At 39.0% G+C, this 18,764-nt stretch overlaps 1 protein-coding gene across 2 annotated transcripts in view; it reads left to right on the top strand.

Annotated features, from left to right (window-relative positions):
* LOC107703018 (schwannomin-interacting protein 1-like) overlaps positions 1 to 18,764 on the top strand; it is a 133,498-nt gene that overhangs the window by 73,184 nt on the left and 41,550 nt on the right. The window contains exons 1-2 of one of the 2 annotated variants that reach the window (XM_016505509.1): positions 11,465 to 11,671; positions 17,333 to 17,776. In XM_016505509.1, coding sequence (XP_016360995.1) covers positions 11,666 to 11,671; positions 17,333 to 17,776 — 450 coding nt within the window. In that variant the 5' untranslated portion in view covers positions 11,465 to 11,665. Of the gene's footprint in view, positions 1 to 11,464; positions 11,672 to 17,332; positions 17,777 to 18,764 lie in introns of those variants that run through there. The other variant, XM_016505508.1, reaches the window with a different exon arrangement.

The raw sequence follows: 18,764 nt of genomic DNA, 5'->3' as shown, positions 1-18,764 counted from the left end.
GGGGGGGGGGGGGGGGAATTATGAGATAAAAATCAAAAAAATGTATTCATTGGCGGAAATGGGCTTCCATAGATTGTACATCTTTCCCTGACTACACTTGTTTTAGGTGTCTTGCACTTTTGCCATTTGTCTGACTTTCACGCACTTTTTTCCTTTAAATGAAAGATCGTAATGTTGTGATTTTCCTTGTTGCTGGTTGGTTTAGTTCATTGCTTATAACATTTTAACAAAGGATTTTAAAAAATCCCTATGGGAAAAAAACAAGGAAAACTGGGTGGCACTAATGCACTCGGTTTCAATTCAAGAAAGTACTGTTAACTGGACATATGGCAGCCAGTAATAGACTGACCGTGTTTGAAAAATTGAAGTTAGTCTTCATTAGCTTGTCTTCAGCCGTCAGCATGTGTGAATGTAGTGATCTGAGCCTGGTTGTTTGTTTAGGTGAGGTCAGTTCAGTGATTAGTAATGGTTTGATAGGTGGCCAGCGCTGCAGAATTCAGAATAGCACACATGTACAATATTGATTCAGATCTTAACAGGAGCTGGAGAACCGAACTCAGGCAGCGCAAGGGGCACACACTCGTGTTATGGGGCCTTTCATCATTCCTCTTTTATTCATCTCATCTCATCTCATCTCTCTCTCTCTCTCTCTCTGGGGATTCTTGCCTGACGACAGCAGCACATTTGATCTCTAGTGTGGATGATGTGAGGAGTGTGTACTCCATCTGTCTCATGAGGTCAGCAGGAGTTCCCAAAAGACACGAGACACACCATTGCCCTGATCCAACCGCAGTACAAACCGCCCAACAATATCAGCCTGCTTCAACACCAAAATCCTGTCTTGAGTATAGAGTCAACATGAAATCAACTCTGTTTGCTGTCTCAATATTTTTTCAGGTCTTATTGTGAACGGTTCTTCAGTGCATATTAGTGATTGTTGATTCTTTCAGTGTAATGATTGATTCATTTTGGAAGCTCTGCTTTCTTGAACCCTTGTGCTGTGCTGAAAATACTTCACTTCATTTGGAGTTCCTGGTCAAAAATGACCAGCCTTTTAAAAATAGCTTTGAAATCTCTTATTATGCTATCTCTTACATACATTTTAAACCCTTACATACAACATACATTTCTCCAAATCTGATGAAGAAACAAACTCATCCTAGTCTCAGATGACCTGAAGTTCCATCCATCGCTGTGCAGTGATCAGACAGACTGGAATCGGATGTTGTACAGCTGTATCTCCGCACATGAGAGAGCTTAAAGGAAGCTGAGCAGCACTTGACATTTTCAACAGTATCAGAAAAGGTGAAGTAACGATTAGATGTGTTCTTGTATGAGAACTCACGACCGCTGTGTCATAACATTGAAGTGTTTGACTCCAGCAGTCTGCAGGTCATTTCAAACTCAATATAGCGTTAACCTATTAACAACACGATAAAACATCGCCAGACCCACGCTCATCTGTTTCAAATCAAACTAAACACACTTTCAGCGGAGGTTTTGTCCTCCCTCGTTTCATCTCACCTGCAGCCTTATGACGTCACCGTCTGAGAACATTCTGTGACTCGAGCTGGACGTCACAGGTCAGTGTTCACTGCGGCGTCCCTCACACCTTCACACTCACACTCACACTCGTCTCAGTCTCCTGTTTCCAGGGAAACCCAGCGCTGTGATGACACATGTATTTTTCTAGCAGGGTTGCCTGGTTACCGTATCATCTGTGATGACTAACAGCTCTGCATCGCCGCTCAAACTCCAGCAGATGCTTGTCTCTGTCTGACTAACACCACATCATACTCCACTTTCACTTGTCTTTGAGAAAACAGGAGTGGTGTTTGAGATCAAGCCATCATAATGCTGGGGTTCTGCTGTGTGGCTGATCAGTGATGTGCACTAGCGTTCAAAGGTTTGGGGTCACTAAGCTTTGTGAATGTTTTTGAAGTCTCTTCTGTCACAAATGCTGCATTTATATGATCAAAAATACAGTAAAATAGTTAAATATTATTACAATGTAAAATAGCTGTTTTCTATGTGAATACCTGTAATGTATTTCTGTGATGCGCAGCTGTATTTTCAGCATCATTACTCCAGTCTTCAGTGTCACATGATCTTCAGAAATCATTCTAATATGCTGCTGCTCAAGAAACATTTCTGATTATCATCAATTTTGAAAACTAAATTTATTTTTTTAGGATTCACAGATGAATAGAAAGTTCAAAAGAACAGCATTTATTTGAAATAGAAGTCTTTTGTAACATTATAAATGTCTTCACTGGCACTTTTGATCAGTTTAATGCGTCCTCGCTGAATAAAAGTAAATTCGGTTAAAAAGATCTTACTGACCCCAAACTTTTGAATGGCTGTGTAAATATAAACAGATTCATAAAATGTATATAAATGTGTGATATTTGTAATTTGTGGAGCTATTTTATAGCCCATTTCTGTAATGCGTGGAGTAAATGTGTGTGGTCACACATACTGATTTCTGAGTGCTTAATGAATGATTTCAAGGAATTTCCTGGTGGGCTTTTTGAGTTCTGAATGTTACAGTATTTCTATACAAAGGACACTCTGGTTTTCCTTGAATGATCACTGGATGAGATTAGTTTGGTGTGTTAGAGGCATGAACAGCCTCATGCTATGGTTGTAATAGATCTATTCAGCGTTCTGGCAGCATCTCTGTAGATTCACTCAAAAGCAGCAGGCTGAACATGAACAGCAGCTGAGACCTGATCTAGCTTGGTCTTTGCTCTAAATTATCCTGGCAGCCACACAAACCCACCTGCTGTCTCAGACGCAGAGAGAGAAACGCAGCAGCGCTGCTACAGGAATTACCATCATCAGAGATGCACGTATGAGAAGAGGTTCATGTTTATGACTAAAGTTAATGAGGGCACATGAATAAAACAAAATACTGATGTGCATGGACAAATTATTTATAATAACCTCTGCAATGAAACTGATCATTTTAATTCCATGGTGACTTTAATACCTTGTATTACTGCTGCACCCATTCGAAAAAATAAATAAATACATTTTTAAATATACAAAAAAAAGGCCAAATATATTTGCTAACGTATGTTTCATAATATATTTATATAGTTTATACCAATATAGTTTTTGGAAATATATTTTTAAAAGCCCTCCATATATTTTAATTGATGAAAGCACATTCACATATGTCACACTTGTGGCACAGAAAAGCTTTATTTGTTGTCTGTAATGTGTAACGCATTTGAATGGCATTCAGCAAGGAATATACTTTACAATGTAATTTTTCCCGCTGAAATGCATTTTGAAATATATTTTGAAGGTTGAAGCTAAATGTTTTTTCAATGTCAAAAATACAGTCTGGTCCGGAAGTATTCCGGAAATTGCTTTTGCCCCCACCCCCCATTTTCAGAGGCTCAGATGTAATTGAACAAATAAATCCAATCATAAATAAAATGTTCATTTTTAATATTTTGTTGAGAATCCTTTGCTGGCAAAACCTGCCTTAAGTCTGGAACTCATGGACATCAGCTTCTGCTTCTGTCTCATCATAACTAAACACCAGTAACTCAGAGCCACTGAAGCCATGCACGCTCATGCATCACACTGCTCCATGTTTCACAGATGATGCTCTGTGCTTTGATCATGAGCTGTTCCAAGCCTTCTCCAGACTTTTTTCTTCCCGTCATTCTGGTACAGGTTGATCTTAAAATCTGTTTTGTTTTTGAAGCCTAACAATGGTCTGTTTCACTTGTATGGAGAGATCCTTTGACCGCATGATGTGGTTCACAGCAACAGCTTCCAAATGCAAATGGCACACTTAGAATCAGCTCCAGACCTTTTACCTGCTTAACTGCCGTAGAAATAATGAAGGAATAGCCCACATCTGTGCATGAAACAGCTTTTGAGCCAACTGTCCAATTACTTATGGTCCCTTAAAAAAGGGGTGAGGGATGCATGCACTTATGCTCGAGTAGAGCGTTTTGCTGTATCTGCAGAGGTCTGACCATGTCCCCAGATTAGTCTCCTCTCAAAATCCAGTCTAAGAAGCCAAAAAGCTTTCTCTTGCGGAAGCATGGAGGTCACCCTGTGCTCGTCTCGTCAGAGTCAGTGAGCACATCAGAAGAGCACAAGCTTCAGTTCCTCTTTCTGTCGGTTTGTCTTCTCAATGCCACTGAGGTGGAGAAGCCAGAGGAAGAGCCGTGTCTTCTGCTGTCTATTGTAATCTCTGTCTTTCTTATCTGACTGTCAATAATAAGCTTGTAGTGATTTCATGCTGATAGCGTCTTCAGTCGAGCTGAACGCAGTTGTCAGAGAGTGCCAGCGCAGGTATGGAAGCTCAGATTCCACGGCCCTGCTCAGTACTTACAAATGCCATCGCATCGCAACACTGTACAGCATGTTCAGTATGCACACATTCCCTCCAAACAATGAAAACAAAAAGACAAGGAGATGGAGAGCAAGTGTGAGCGGTGCTGGGATTGTTTCAAGGACTTTAGTGCAGGGCCATGAACAGGGCGTAATGCCATCTACAGAGAAAACAGAAAAACATCTGCAGATTCAAACATCCATAAACCACTGCAAACATTAGAAGACAAGATGATAAAAAGCACACTTCTGAAAGTGTGGATTTATCACCTTTTGCAGTTCAGTTTGGTGTGACAAATGAATTATTGCATGTACGGCTTTAACATGATCTCATGAGTATTCATATGTAGGTACATAAAGTGTCGCTCTACCACACCTATATTTACGTTTGCACAGACACTGAAACATACAATATTGTCATACTGACAGCATCTAAAATGTAAATTATTACATATGAACAACTTTACAAACATGAAGAAATGTACGAATCCTTATATATAAGTAGAAAACATGGCATTATTATTTTGATTCTATTGTAAAAAAAAAAAAATTGGCATGTAGGCCTACATATTTCTGTCTGTTATGTAGGCCTATATATTTTTGGTTTATATTCTGTGTAAATTATGTTTAGGTTTGAGGGTTGTGTTAAGGCAGGGATCCTCAAATCTGGCCCACAAGATCCACTTCCCTACAGAGCTTAGCTCTAACCCTTATCAAACACACCTGAGCATGCCTATCAGTGTCTTCAGGATCATTAGAAAATCACAGGTAGGTGAGTTTGATCAGGGTTGGAGTTAAACTCTGCAGCACATTGGCCCTCCAGGGCAAGATTTGAGGAACCCTGGGTTAAGCGATCTAAAATGTATCTATAAAATGGTGAAAGTGCAATGATCCAAGTGCCTATATGACATAAATTATTCATAAATGTTACATTATTTAGCTGTAAATAATGTTTACATTTTAGTTGCTGCCGTACATATTGTAAGTTTCTGAACATACAGAAATGTATGATTTGCGCCTGTAAATGTTACATACTAATACCTACACTCTTAAAAATAAAGGTGCTTCACGATGCCATAGAAGAACCTTTTTGTCTAAATGGTTCCATAAAGAATCTTTAACATCTGAAGAACCTTTCTGTTTCACAAAAGCTTCTTTGTGGTGAAAGAAGGTTCTTCAGATTATAAAAAGGTAAGAAAAAGATGGTTCTTTAAAGAACCTTTGACTGAATGGTTCTTTGTGGAACCAAAAATGGTTCTTCTATGGCATCACTGTAAAGAATCTTATGAAGCACCTTTATTTTTAAGAGTGTATGTATAAACAGACCAGGCTGGAATAAATAACATACGTACTCTCTCAAATTGTGTTTCTATAGCACTTTTCACAAACCCAAGGTCACTGCACAGCGAAGACTGGAATCTATAAAAAACATCATAACAAACAAGTATGAAAGAAGGCAAATAATGAATACAGCAAAAAGAGGCAGAGGACATAAATATGTCAATAACCCTGAGCAAACAACTGGGATTTGAATGTAGGGAGAGATGACATTTCACAGAGGGAGTTCCACCGAAAGCCCTGCCACTCACAGAAGACAATATGAACTTGGAAAACATTAATAAATTGGATCCATAGGACCTAAGAAGCCGAGCAGGAGCATCGGGGTGAATCAAATCGGCCAAATACTGTGGCGCAAAACCATGCAGGGCTTTAAAACTGGTGAGTAGAATTTTAAACTGCATGTGAGGAGCCACAGGCAGCCAGTGTGGTTTCTGGAGGAAGAGAGAGATGTGTGTGTGTTTGGACAAGGACAGATTTACCCTCTGAAGATATTTAGAAGGAAGACCAGTTTCAGTAATCCAAACATGAAGAGTTGAAGGCATGAATGACAGATTCACCATTGGTCCCATGACATGAAGAGAAGTGGAGAGCTTTAACAGGGCACCAACAATGTCAAAGCATAGATAAGAGTAACGTCTAACAAGGCACTTGAGGTCTGTACTTACAAAAAACTTTGAGAAATTTGACCTGGCCCTGTTTTTTTGTTTTGTTTTTTTTTTGGCCTAGAGAAGGCAAATAGATTACAAAAAGAAGTGGCTCTAAAACAGAGCCTTGGGGAACTCCACAAGACTGGAGGTGATTTTTGATTCCCAAAAGACACAACATTGTCTATTGTTTAGGTATAGGGAAGCACATCTTCATTAAAAGACGCACTGAGTTTTAGGTTGGCCATGATACTACTGTCTCTAGAGTCAGAAATCTTGAGGAGATCATTGATTAACCCTAAGAGAGCTATCTCAGTGCTATGAAGAGCACAAAAACTAGAGTATAAAAATAGCATGTTATTAAATTTAAATAATGTAAATACATAGAAAAGCAGCACCTCAAATATATTGTAATGTTCTCAGATTTAGTGGTGTGATTAAAGGCAGTGGCAAAAGTACTCAAGTTCAGTACAATTACAGATAACACACCAATAAGTTACTTAAGTAAAATTGAATGATGTCTTTTTTAAAGTGACCCTATTATGTTTTTTTTTTTAACTTCATTTCATGCAGTGTGTAATGTAGCTGTATGTGAATGTAAACAGTCTGCAAAGTTGTAAAGCTGAAAGTGCATCATGAAGTTCATATGTCACAAGTTAACAATTTGAATAATGCCTACATACGGTCTGCGTGGACATCCCGTGAAAACTCGAACCTCCATCAAATGCTGTAGCTCGTTCGTGTGGATAACATAATGTTGAGAAGACGCTGTGCTCTGTGCTGTGAAGCTGAATTTGCTTCATTTGCTTCATGCCCAGTTTGTTTGGACCAGCTTGCTCCTCTGAATCACAACCTGTAAGTATGATTAATAATTGTTATTAAAAGCAAAAAGCACCTGGTTTCAAAAACACTAATGTACCCAAAAGTGAAAGTAAACACTACAAATCCAAATCCATTCATTTTATAAAAGGTGGCTCAGAAAATCTAATCTACATTTTAAAAATAATCAGAGCCACTATGTTCATGTATGCCATTGTGGCACCCAGACTGGACACTAGAATATTATATTGACCTTGCATTACAACTGAGCGGCTCTGCATTTACTGTGGAGTCACAGAGGAGGAATGTGACACTTCCACAGTAGCCACCACTCCAGAGTCCTCAGCCATCATGATTGCCATGTCAGAGTCTCCAACCATCATGCCAGAGCCTACAAACAATGCCTCTGGACATGGGAGGCTGTTTTCCAGTGTGAGAGACCCACTGCTTATGTCCATCCCCGTAGCCTCAGCGCTCTGAAGCCAGGCGGTCCTCCCTCCATCAGCTGCACTGCCCATGATGGCGGTTACCATCTTGTTTGTGTTGGCCGCACACACTTGTCCAGATCCTCCTGAGGCAGCGGTGTCTGCTCCAGATCCTCCCGAGGCGGCCACGGAGGCCGTCCCTCAACCCTTTGCCTGTCCTGTCACGGCCAGGGAGGTTGTCCCTGAACTCTCAGCCTGCCACGTCATGATCACAGAGGTTGTCTCTTTTTTGAGTCACAGAGGCTGTTACTAATCTGCTCTCTTTGAGACTTCCGTCTGTTCTGTTGTGGTGGGCTTTTGCTCAGCCATGGTGGTCTCAAGCTCCGCCTGTGCCACTGTGGTGGTCTTCAGATCCCTCAGCTCCACCCTGGTGGTCTTCTGTTCCACTATGGGGATCTTCGGTCCCGTCTGCTCTGCTGTGGTGGTCACCTGCTCTGCCTGCTCTGCTACATTGGTCACCAGCTCCTCCGGCTACACCCAGGTCAACCTCAGTCTCCAGACCCTCTTCCACCTCACAAGCCTGGCTCTCCATCCCTTCCCGAATCGGCCTGTGCTCCACCTCCCTCCTGGACTTGAACTTGTTATTCCTGATTCCCTTGTATGGATTTAATACTGTTTTAGGTCTGAATTATCTGTGTACAGTATGTGCTTATTTCAATTAAACTGTGCTTGCATGTGGATTCTTGCTTCGTCTCGCCTGTTCACGACAAATGCAGCTTATTATGTTTTTTAGCATTTTAACATGCAATAACATCTCTATACGTCATTGTGTGAATTGTCCATTAACCTCATGGTCAGTGTCAATGCTTTTGCTACACAAAAAAGTTCACTTTTTGTTATAAAACTCCTACAAGTATAAAAAATATGGATGTGAGGGCCACTAAAATAAAAACAACAATATAACAAAAAGCCATAAACTTGATGAACATTTTTTTATATTAATTTCTGAGAATGCAACTTTCTTTGTGTGTGTGTATGTACTGGTATTGATTATGTTATAAGGACCAAATGTCCCCACAAGGATAGTAATACCATTCAATTTTGACCTTCTGGGGAATTAAGTGTTTTGAACATCTAAAAATGCCTGTAGTTTTGTGTGAGGGGTAGGTTTAGGTGTAGGGTTAGGGTTAGGGTAAGGGGATAGAAAATACAGCTTGTACAGTAGAAAAACCTTTACACCTATGGAATGAACCCATAATGATATGAATACGAATAATTTGCTATAAAATACTATAGCAATGTAATTGTACAGTATGTCACTATTTTACAACACTGTTAAAAGGGGGCTGTCATTAAATGATTAAAGCAAGTGGTGCAGCCAGTTATGTTTGCATAATTTGCCAATCTACTTGGAACATATGCATCTCGGCCTCTAGATCTCTGGATTCATCTTCACATAAGCACCCATTCGAGAGGAGATGATGGGGCGTTTATCATCAAGATGTCGACACTCATATTTAGATTGTACACTATATGAGTGGCTTGGCTGTCCTCAGCATTGCACATTTTGCATGTCTCTTAATCTGTCACCCGTTTGAAGTGTTGGAGTCTCTACTAATGATCCGATGAGTTGAATGAGGTTTGTTGGATAAGGGAAACTTACACCATGTGCAGTGCTGGGTTTGGAAACCACTGCAGTAAATGTCTGAAAGTGCAGAGAATGTGCCCAAAATAGCCACTGCCACAGAAGCTCAACGCGGATACTGGAGGAGTGTGTGAGATCATGTGACTCTAAATAGTATCATGTTTAAATCTAGTGAGTCAATACCTAACAAAAGCATTGATGTGCATTAACTCTTGAGTTATCATGCAAAAATGAAGTGACGTTGCTGGGCAGTGGATGTGCTATTCCTGTCTCTGTCTCTGTCTCTGTCTCGGCTGTGTTTGCTGGTAGGGTCAGTGAGTGCAGTGGGCAGAGGTTCCTGTGACGTCTTTCCTCTCGTGCCCACAGTGACTGCTGTGAAAAACACTGGGGAGCCACTGAAGGCTGCAGGCCGTCAAACTCAACCATATCAGCTGCGACTCAGAAGTCCTGTCTCATCCTGGAGGGAGAAACAGAGATTGAGAGAGAGAGAGAGATGGGCTGTGTCTCAAACTCTACTGTGCTGACTTGCTGTCTACATGAACAACTGACTACATAAACAGTCCTAATCAAAATGGAACCTTACATGACGACTTTTTAAACTGGTACTAATCTTTGTCTGATCTACATAAAAACGCTATTTGTGCATTTAAAACTGGAATGCGTAGCTGCATTCTTTTTGATCTGTTCTGATCAGAGCACATGCACCACAATTTCCTTTCACACGCTAAAAAGACAGTAGAGACAGATATTAATGTATTTCCACTCAAAGTCAACATCCAAATGCTCCGCTTGATTAAGGTCACCTTGTTGAGCGCTCTGCTTTTCACTCAAAAACTGTTTTAAGTGCTTCTGCAGACAGAAGATTAAAGTTGTGATGTAAGGCAAGTAGCAACAGAAATGTGCTTCTGTATTCTGACTGAAATGGATTTTCAAAAAAGAAAAAATGTAGGGTTCAGAGGGTGGGGACTTGAGGCTTGAGGTTACATTTGAGAAAGTTTAAGCAGGGTTTAAGCAGACTAAATGACTGGAGAAGTCCAGCATACATCACCAGAGAAAAGACTGGAAGCTCTAGTTATAAAATTTTAATTAAAATTACAAACTGAAAGGGGAAAAAAAGACAGAAATGCATGGATAAATCATTCATGACAAGATGCATTTTGAAAATAGATATGGTGAATTTCCATTAATGCTGATTTTAAGATCTAATTTCAAAGCATATTTAATGTTGATGTTTTTGAATGTTATGTGAGTGCATCATTTGCATATTAACACTATGAATGCATTGTTCTAGTAGGGTCTACAAAGGTTCAGTAGAGGCTGATGAGGCATGATTTTCATGAACTACAGGAATACTGATATTTAATATCACAGTAGGAGGAGTGCCGTTATGCTTAATATTGGCACAGATGTCAATCAGACATAATACCAGACATGCTGATATTTAATACAACAGTACACTCCACTATGTATGCAACAGCTCTTAACAGGTCATTAGCATAGATTAATGTACATTTCAGCCAAAAATGGTGAGTTTCTGTAAATGAAAAGAAGCTGAAGCATAAAGCATTGCGTCTCATCAAGAAACAGACTGAGAACTGGTCTGGATCAGCATGCACTGACAAATAATTTGGTGTAGAAACAATTTTTCACTCAGAAATCGCTAGTAATTTTCAATTTATATAAAAAAGAAACAGCAAGCATGGAATTTTGAAGTAGAAATACTGAAATACTATTTTCTTCCAGTAATCTTTGAAAATAATTTTTTACAGTGTATTAGCAGATGACCTTTCTGTTGTGAAGCCACTGTGCTTCTCCATGTCTCTCAGTCCAGTAGAAGAGCACGGACCCTCCTCTCATCGGCCATGGCTGGACAAATGAATAATGACCAAATAATGACCCATATAGGACACATGACTACCTTAGAGGGGAGCATTTTGGGGCGTTAGGCGAATACCACATATTTGGCAAATATAAGCCAGTGACAACATGTTTGGCTATTATAGGCATTGACAAAATAAGGGGATAATTTAGCCTTTTTGGATAATGTTAACTTTTTATTAGTGGGCAGTGTTTTGGGGTTACATTTTGGGCGTCATCTTTGCTGGTCAAATGAGCATGTTTTCTATATGGAGCGTTTTAGGACAGCGTTTTGGCAGCACGGTTGCGTTATTGCGCTCCCTCACTCCCTCACTCAGCTGATTCGGAGCGCGTCACAGATGCTGTCTAGCTAGGCAGCTCAGTAGGTGTTGAGACAGCTCCTCAGAGGGAGGGTTTCTGTTATCTCGTCTGGCCGCTGGAGAGCCGCCGGGGTGTTCTGGAGCAGCGGAGATCCGCCATGACTTGCGCCGCGGACGGTCTCCGCGTACGGACTGGAGCTTTCACCTCGAGCCGCGCAAACATGTCCTGAGAGCGACGAGCCCCCGGCACAGAAGATGACAGTAAGTCCTGTGTTAGTTCATGGGCTGATCTCAGCTCAGCTCAGCTCAGCTCTGAGGGGGGCTGGTTTCAGTCAAATATGAGTTGAGCTCGGCGGTCTCCTCGCCGCTGTTTGCTCGGGAGGCTGCGAGGACTGATTTAGAAACATGACATCATTTGAGACTGACTGAGAGACTCGCGTGCGTTCATTTAAACTCAGCTGAAATATGCGCAGATTGAGCGCTTCTGTAATGCCGATGAGATTTCATGAGAGGTTTGAGGAGCAGTGTGTGTGTGTTATTTCTGATATTACTGTTATTGTACTGTGCATATCGTGTGTGTGTGTGTGATTGAATGAAGTGAATGCACTGTCCTTATGGAGACAGCATGCATCATTAGACAACTGGATGACTCCTGTATAATGGGATGACATTTGTACCGCTTTGCCAGATTCTCTCTCTCTCTCTCTGTGTGTGTGTGTGTGTGCGCGCGCCAGAGCTGTTTCTTACGCATGTATGTTCGTGTTTAATCACATTTAACAATCACTTATGTAAATAAGAGAATAAAGCCTAATGAACTGTATTGGTGTTAAAGGCCGTTGTCTCTTGAGATTAAAGCTCTGTCCTCTGCGAGGACTCCTAATGTGTCTTAAGTGTCTATGTAAGAGCCTTTGTAAAGAGCGTTTATTTCATAAACAGACTTCATAAAGAGCCTGTAGGTGATAATAAAGCTTCATAATGGGCAGGCTTTGATAGCTGGATGATGTGTTTGAGCTGTAAGTGTTCAGTCATGGTCACATATTTACTGTCTTCATGACGATTCACCAGCGACACGATCAGCGAGCCATACATAATACAAATCATCTACATAATATATATATATATATATATACTGCATATAGGCAATGTGTCGTTAAATATTTATAAATCATGATATAATGAACAGCTTTATCGTCAGATTTGAAACAAATATGAACAATAAAGCAAAAAATGTGAACGCAGTCATTTCAACTGATTCATTCATGTATAGCTACACAGAGGCAATGTAACTTATACGCTTTTAATTGTTCACAATTGCTTGTTTTTGCTAACTCCTTGTTCAAAACCCTTTTTAAAAAATAAAAAATAGACAATAAAAACACATTGACATATATTAAAGGGGTCATATGATACTGCTAAAAAGAACATTATTTTGTGTATTTGGTGTAATGAAATGTGTTTATGCGGTTTAAGGTTCAAAAAACACATGTGTGTTTGTTTGTTTGTTTGTTTGTTTGTCTGTGTGTGTGTGTGTTTCACCTACAGAGTTAAACAGTGCTTGCATGCATCTATTAAACAATTCCTCTGTCTTTAATATCTGAGGAATTCCGTCTACCGGTTCAGTTTGATAAGAGAGTGAAAGTGATTGATCTGATTATCTGCATGACTGTTTTAACACACAGTGCATTTAAAGCATCAGTAAACATGGCAGTAAAAGTGAGCCAGTGATCACAGTAATAGCTACAATATGCACTATGAAATAATAGTAATAGCACCCCCTAGCACTAGAAATGAATGGGAGTTGGCTTGTGTCCTCAGATAGCCCTGTTCTGCTGAAATACTGTGAACCAAGACAAATATAAGGCATTGTGCTCGTATATGATTTGTAAAATATAATTCATTATTTAACAGTAATTTAACTCAGCATTTTTATGAGCTGATCTGATGCAACAGTCTCACACATGAATTAGGGATGCACCAACATGAAAATGCTTGGCCGAAGCCGAACAAAATGAAACACTGGGCCGAAGGCCGAATACCGAACACGGTTTTTTCTTTTTCCCATGTATTTTGCCAATTTTTTCACCATTGCATAAATTAAATAGCCAAAATGTGATTTTTACTGTTTTGTCTTGCTTTTAAAATAAAAAAATCAATTACAAAACAACAATTTAAAAATATGTATTTAACACTGAACATTTTTTTACATTCTAGCAGACATTATACCAACAAAGCACAATTTAACTTAAAATTAATAAGTTAGTAAAATAATATTTTTTGGCCATTTTTTGAGACCTCCTTCTTGAATCAGGCATGTATTATATTACAGATGTGTGGATGTTAAAATAAATGTATTAATAGAGCTGTTGTAGAGTAATTATCATTATCATTATTATTGTCTAACCTCAGTGCTTCTTTTTGTTGACAACAGCAGATTTATAAATGATGTTTGCCGCACATATCATATTGTCACATGCCTTGTAAAAATTCAGTTTAAATGCTTCCACACTGCAGACGTGTTTGCTGCATTAGTGCACGTTTCTATTTGATTGCGTCACGTCATTGTTTAGTACATATTATTCATTCTTTTCGCTTATTTGGCCGAACACCAAAAGAGCTTTCGAATAATTTCAGCTGCCGAACATTCGGTGCATCCCTAACATTCATGATATTTGTAAATAAAAGCATGGCAAAGGCAAGGCAAGTTTATTTACTGTATATAGCACATTACATACACAATGGTAATTTAAAGTGATTCACATAAAAGCAAAGAATAAAAGTTTTAAAATGATTTTGATAAAAATGAATTAAAACAGTTAAAAATAAAAACCAATCATTGTAGTTAACTAAATGTGAAACTAAAATTAAAACCATTAGTAAAGCTTTTTTGTTACTTGGAATGAAATAAACGTTAACTGACATCAAATAAATTATAAAAAAATATGTGTATTTCAGCTATATGGCAGCATCTATTAAAATGACAAAAACAAACAACAAAATTAGTAAAACTTTAACTAAAATGAAAATGGAAAATATATAAATTGACACTAAAATAACACTGGTGCGACACACAGTACATAGGAACATGCATTGCATTTCCACACAGGGCATTACAATGTAATTAACGTCATTCGTTATAAATAATTTACTGTATATAGCACATTACATACACAATGGTAATTTAAAGTGATTCACATAAAAGCAAAGAATAAAAGTTTTAAAATGATTTTGATAAAAATGAATTAAAACAGTTAAAAATAAAAACCAATCATTGTAGTTAACTAAATGTGAAACTAAAATTAAAACCATTAGTAAAGCTTTTTTGTTACTTGGAATGAAATAAACGTTAACTGACATCAAATAAATTATAAAAAAATATGTGTATTTCAGCTATATGGCAGCATCTATTAAAATGACAAAAACAAACAACAAAATTAGTAAAACTTTAACTAAAATGAAAATGGAAAATATATAAATAAAAACTGATTCAACATAATAACGACTATAATAGTATGTTATTGACACTAAAATAACACTGGTGCGACACACAGTACATAGGAACATGCATTGCATTTCCACACAGGGCATTACAGTGTAATTAACGTCATTCGTTATAAATAGTTGTGTGCTGTTAGCATTGGCAGATCCAGTAGTTGTTGTTGCTCTGAAAAGTTGACTTGGCGTGGAGGTTTTATCGTCACATTCCTGCTTTCAGGGCAGGGTTTATTCCTTGGCCATGAGCTGCTCCTTTCTTCACTTGATTCAAATTAAGTGACTCCAGATCAGATCAGACTCATCATCTCTCATGGAAAGGAGCAAAACTGTGCTGGTGTCTGTATGGATTGAGTTTTGTGAAATGTGGACATCATCTGATAAATCAAAAGATGTTGTCAGAGGTGTCTCTGGATAATGTGAACTAGACAAGAAAAGCTGATTCAGGACAGATTGCAGCTTAATCTTATATGATTGCTAAGACATCAGAAGAGAGGTCAGTTTATTGATTATAGCACCACCTTGGGGCCAGTGCTCAGACATTTGGTACACAGCCTCTTGTAGATAAATTTCATGCACACAACAAATGTCATGTTTGCAAACATTTACAGTCCTGTAGTTACTACTAAAAATTTACATTTGTGTTCAGTGGTGCTTCCTAATTCATGGAAGTGTGTGTGTGTGAGTGTGAGTGTGAGTGTGAGTGTGAGTGGGAGTGGGAGTGTGTAAGTGGTGGAGTTTGGGATGATCTCACCAAAGTTGATGGTATCTGTGATGTACAGCCTAACACCCAAATGTTTAGAAAAGAAAACAATGTAGAACACAAAACACTGACGAACAGTGAGCTCATTCTGCTGAGTAGACACACGTGTCGTGGACTAGTGAATATGGTGATCAAAGCAGTAATTGGTTTCTATAATAAATGGAATAGGCTATAACCGATGCATTACTGCCCCATAGCATTAGATCGTTCTTCATCATAATTTAACCCTCATGTTGTGTTCTGTTTCTGAGTTTCTTTTTCCTGAAAATTCTAGTTAGTGTTATCACATTGGACTAAAACTGACTTTCCTCACAGGGTATAACAACTTCCTAAAATATGTTCAACAAGTGCCAGAATTATCAAAAATAATGCCTTTTTCAATCAAAAACTGAGGTGCATGAGCTTAGATCAATGAAATCAATGAGCAATCCGTTCAAAAAAAGAAAAACAAAACCTAATTGATAATTGAAAGCAAGCAAGTTTTGCTAAGATTTGCTGATAATCAGTGTTGGGGGTAACGCATTGCAAGTTACACGAGTTACGTAATCAGATTACTTTTTCAAGTAACTAGTAAAGTAACACATTACTTTTTAATTTAGAAGGAAATATCTGAGTTACTTTGTTGCTCATGTATTGAGTGACAGCTCTGGTGTTGCCATGGTGACAGAAATCAGGAGTAAGTGCAGAGCGTTGTGTGTGAACATGATCTTACTGTAGTTCTAGACTAAATATCAACATGTGTTTACTCGTCTCACTGCACACAAACACATTCAGTGTTCCTCTAAATGAATAAAAACAGTCAAATACAAACTCTGCAAACCTGCAATAATTAAATATGTTAATAATTGAATTTACATTTCCTTCTGCCTGAGGCTTATTCATTTCACTTTTGGTGTGAAAGGGCTTTTACATTTGCCAAAAATATAACTTTTTTATATCAAAAACTTAACCGAGCCCAGCTCAGATGAGAAAACATAACGCAAAAGTAACATAACGCATTACTTTCCATAAAAAGTAACTAAGTAATGCAATTAGTTACTTTTTTAGGGCGTAACTCAATATTATAATGCATTACTTTTAAAAGTAACTTTCCCCAACACTGCTGATAATACAGCATAACGAGAGATTCACAAGCTGTTTTTAACGGCTGGTCATTATTGATCAGGAACATAAAGGAGTTTCAGCACAGCTTAAGGATTACAGTTTTTTTCAACAGCTTGCACACATTTTCAAAACCTTGCCTCTTTTTTTTCAAAACTTTACACACAAATCCAAGAATCACACACACAAAATGCAAAATGCCTCAGCCTCACATCTCTTGCAAAATGAAGCACTGCATTCAAAATATCACAAACTCATCTCAAAAGCAAACATTTGCAAACACCTTTGCCATAATATTAATTCCTGTTATTTTTTCGTGTGCCACATAGAGAACTGTGTGCTGTGTTTTGCAAAAAGTGTTTTATTAAATTGAAAACCGGGTCAAAGGCTGAGAATTAGTGTATGGTTTTGCAGATTTGGTGTGTGTTTCTGCTGTTCAGAAGTGTCAGCTTTCAGAAATTGTGACAAGTAAAGATTTTGTGTGTAAGCAGTTGAAAAAAAACTGTAAAAATGGCAGTAGCTGTATGTTTTCCGCAGTATGTCTCTAATGCGTTGTGTCTGTGTCTCAGGATTACCGGGAAGATGGCATGGATCTGGGCAGCGATTCCTCCAGTCGCTCCAGCTCCGAGTCCAACTCCAACAAGGTGACGCCCTGTTCTGAGTACAAGTCCTCTCCCAGTCTGGAGGACTACGAGGAGGACGAGGACTACCAGCAGTACAAGAGGAGAGCGCTGCTGGACTGGGAGAGGGAGTACGCAGACAACCAGCAGCAGGACGCCGGCTCGGTGAGCGAGCTGCAGAGCGTCAGAGCCTCCTCCGGACCCCAGCAGCCCGGCGAGAGAGAGACGTCCAGCACACCTGGCCTCGGGAGCGGCGAGAACAGGGGAGAATGTGTGGAGGAAAGCCAGCTTCCAGCCATGGACTGGGCGGCTCTGGAGAGACACTTGGCGGGCCTGCAGTTCAGAGAACAGCAGAACCACAACCACGGCCTGATCCGGACCAACTCCACCAACGTGAGTCCACTCCAGTCTCTGCATGCTTAGATCAGGATCCATCAGCTCTGCTCTGCTTCAGTCTGCTTCGATGTGAAGTGTGGCAGTTTTTTATGGATGCTCGAATACTTTCTAGTATGTCATGTCTGATAGGCTGTGTTTAGGAAAAGTCATTATATTTACAGCTCGGGCACTACTAATGGAGCAGATCTGTGACCCTGCAGCACAAAAGCAGTGTTAAGTCGCTGGGGTATATTTGTAGCAATAGCCAACAATACATTGTATGGGTCAAAATTATACATTTTTCTTTTATGCCAAAAATCATTAGGATATTAAGTAAAGATCATGTTCCATGAAGATATTTAGTAAATTTCCTACCGTAAATATATCAAAACTTCATTTTTGATTAGTAATATGCATTGCTAAGAACTTCGTTTGGACAACTTTAAAGATGATTTTCTCAATATTTAGATTTTTTTTGCACCCTCAGATTCCAGATTTTCAAATAGTTACATCTCAGCCAAATATTGTCCTATCCTAACAAACCATATTTCAATGGAAAGATTATTTATAAAAATCTGTGACATTACTCACTACTTAAAGGTATAATTACACTGTAACAAGGACACCTTAAAATAATGTGTAACCCACATTTCTACCAGTAATTCAGCAAATGTCAGATAATCATGTCCAGGTTACTTTTCACTGAAAATAATTGTAATTTTGCAGTATTTGGAGGTAAATGTGACTGTGTTTGGAGGTTAATCATGAAAGTGGCACTTTGTTTTTGTTAGGTGAACTCTAACTCTTTGATTTGGGGGTGAAATAGTTTGTATGTGGGTTGATTCTTGGTGACTAAGCAGTGTGTCTCGTATCAGAGCGTCACACACTGTAAATGCTCAGCTGCGGGTCTGAGCGCGATGTCATACAGCACATTAGTGTTTTGTTCTTCAGTCTGGAGTGTGTGTGTGTGTGTGAGTGAGAGAGTGAGAGTGTGAGTGAGTGTGTG

This window comes from Sinocyclocheilus anshuiensis, unplaced genomic scaffold, assembly GCF_001515605.1.
Source record: "Sinocyclocheilus anshuiensis isolate Anshui unplaced genomic scaffold, SAMN03320099.WGS_v1.1 scaffold482, whole genome shotgun sequence".
In the NCBI taxonomy this organism is placed as follows: domain Eukaryota; kingdom Metazoa; phylum Chordata; class Actinopteri; order Cypriniformes; family Cyprinidae; genus Sinocyclocheilus; species Sinocyclocheilus anshuiensis.
Note: the sequence above shows the minus strand (reverse complement) of the source record. Positions and strands in the feature narration are given on the sequence as shown.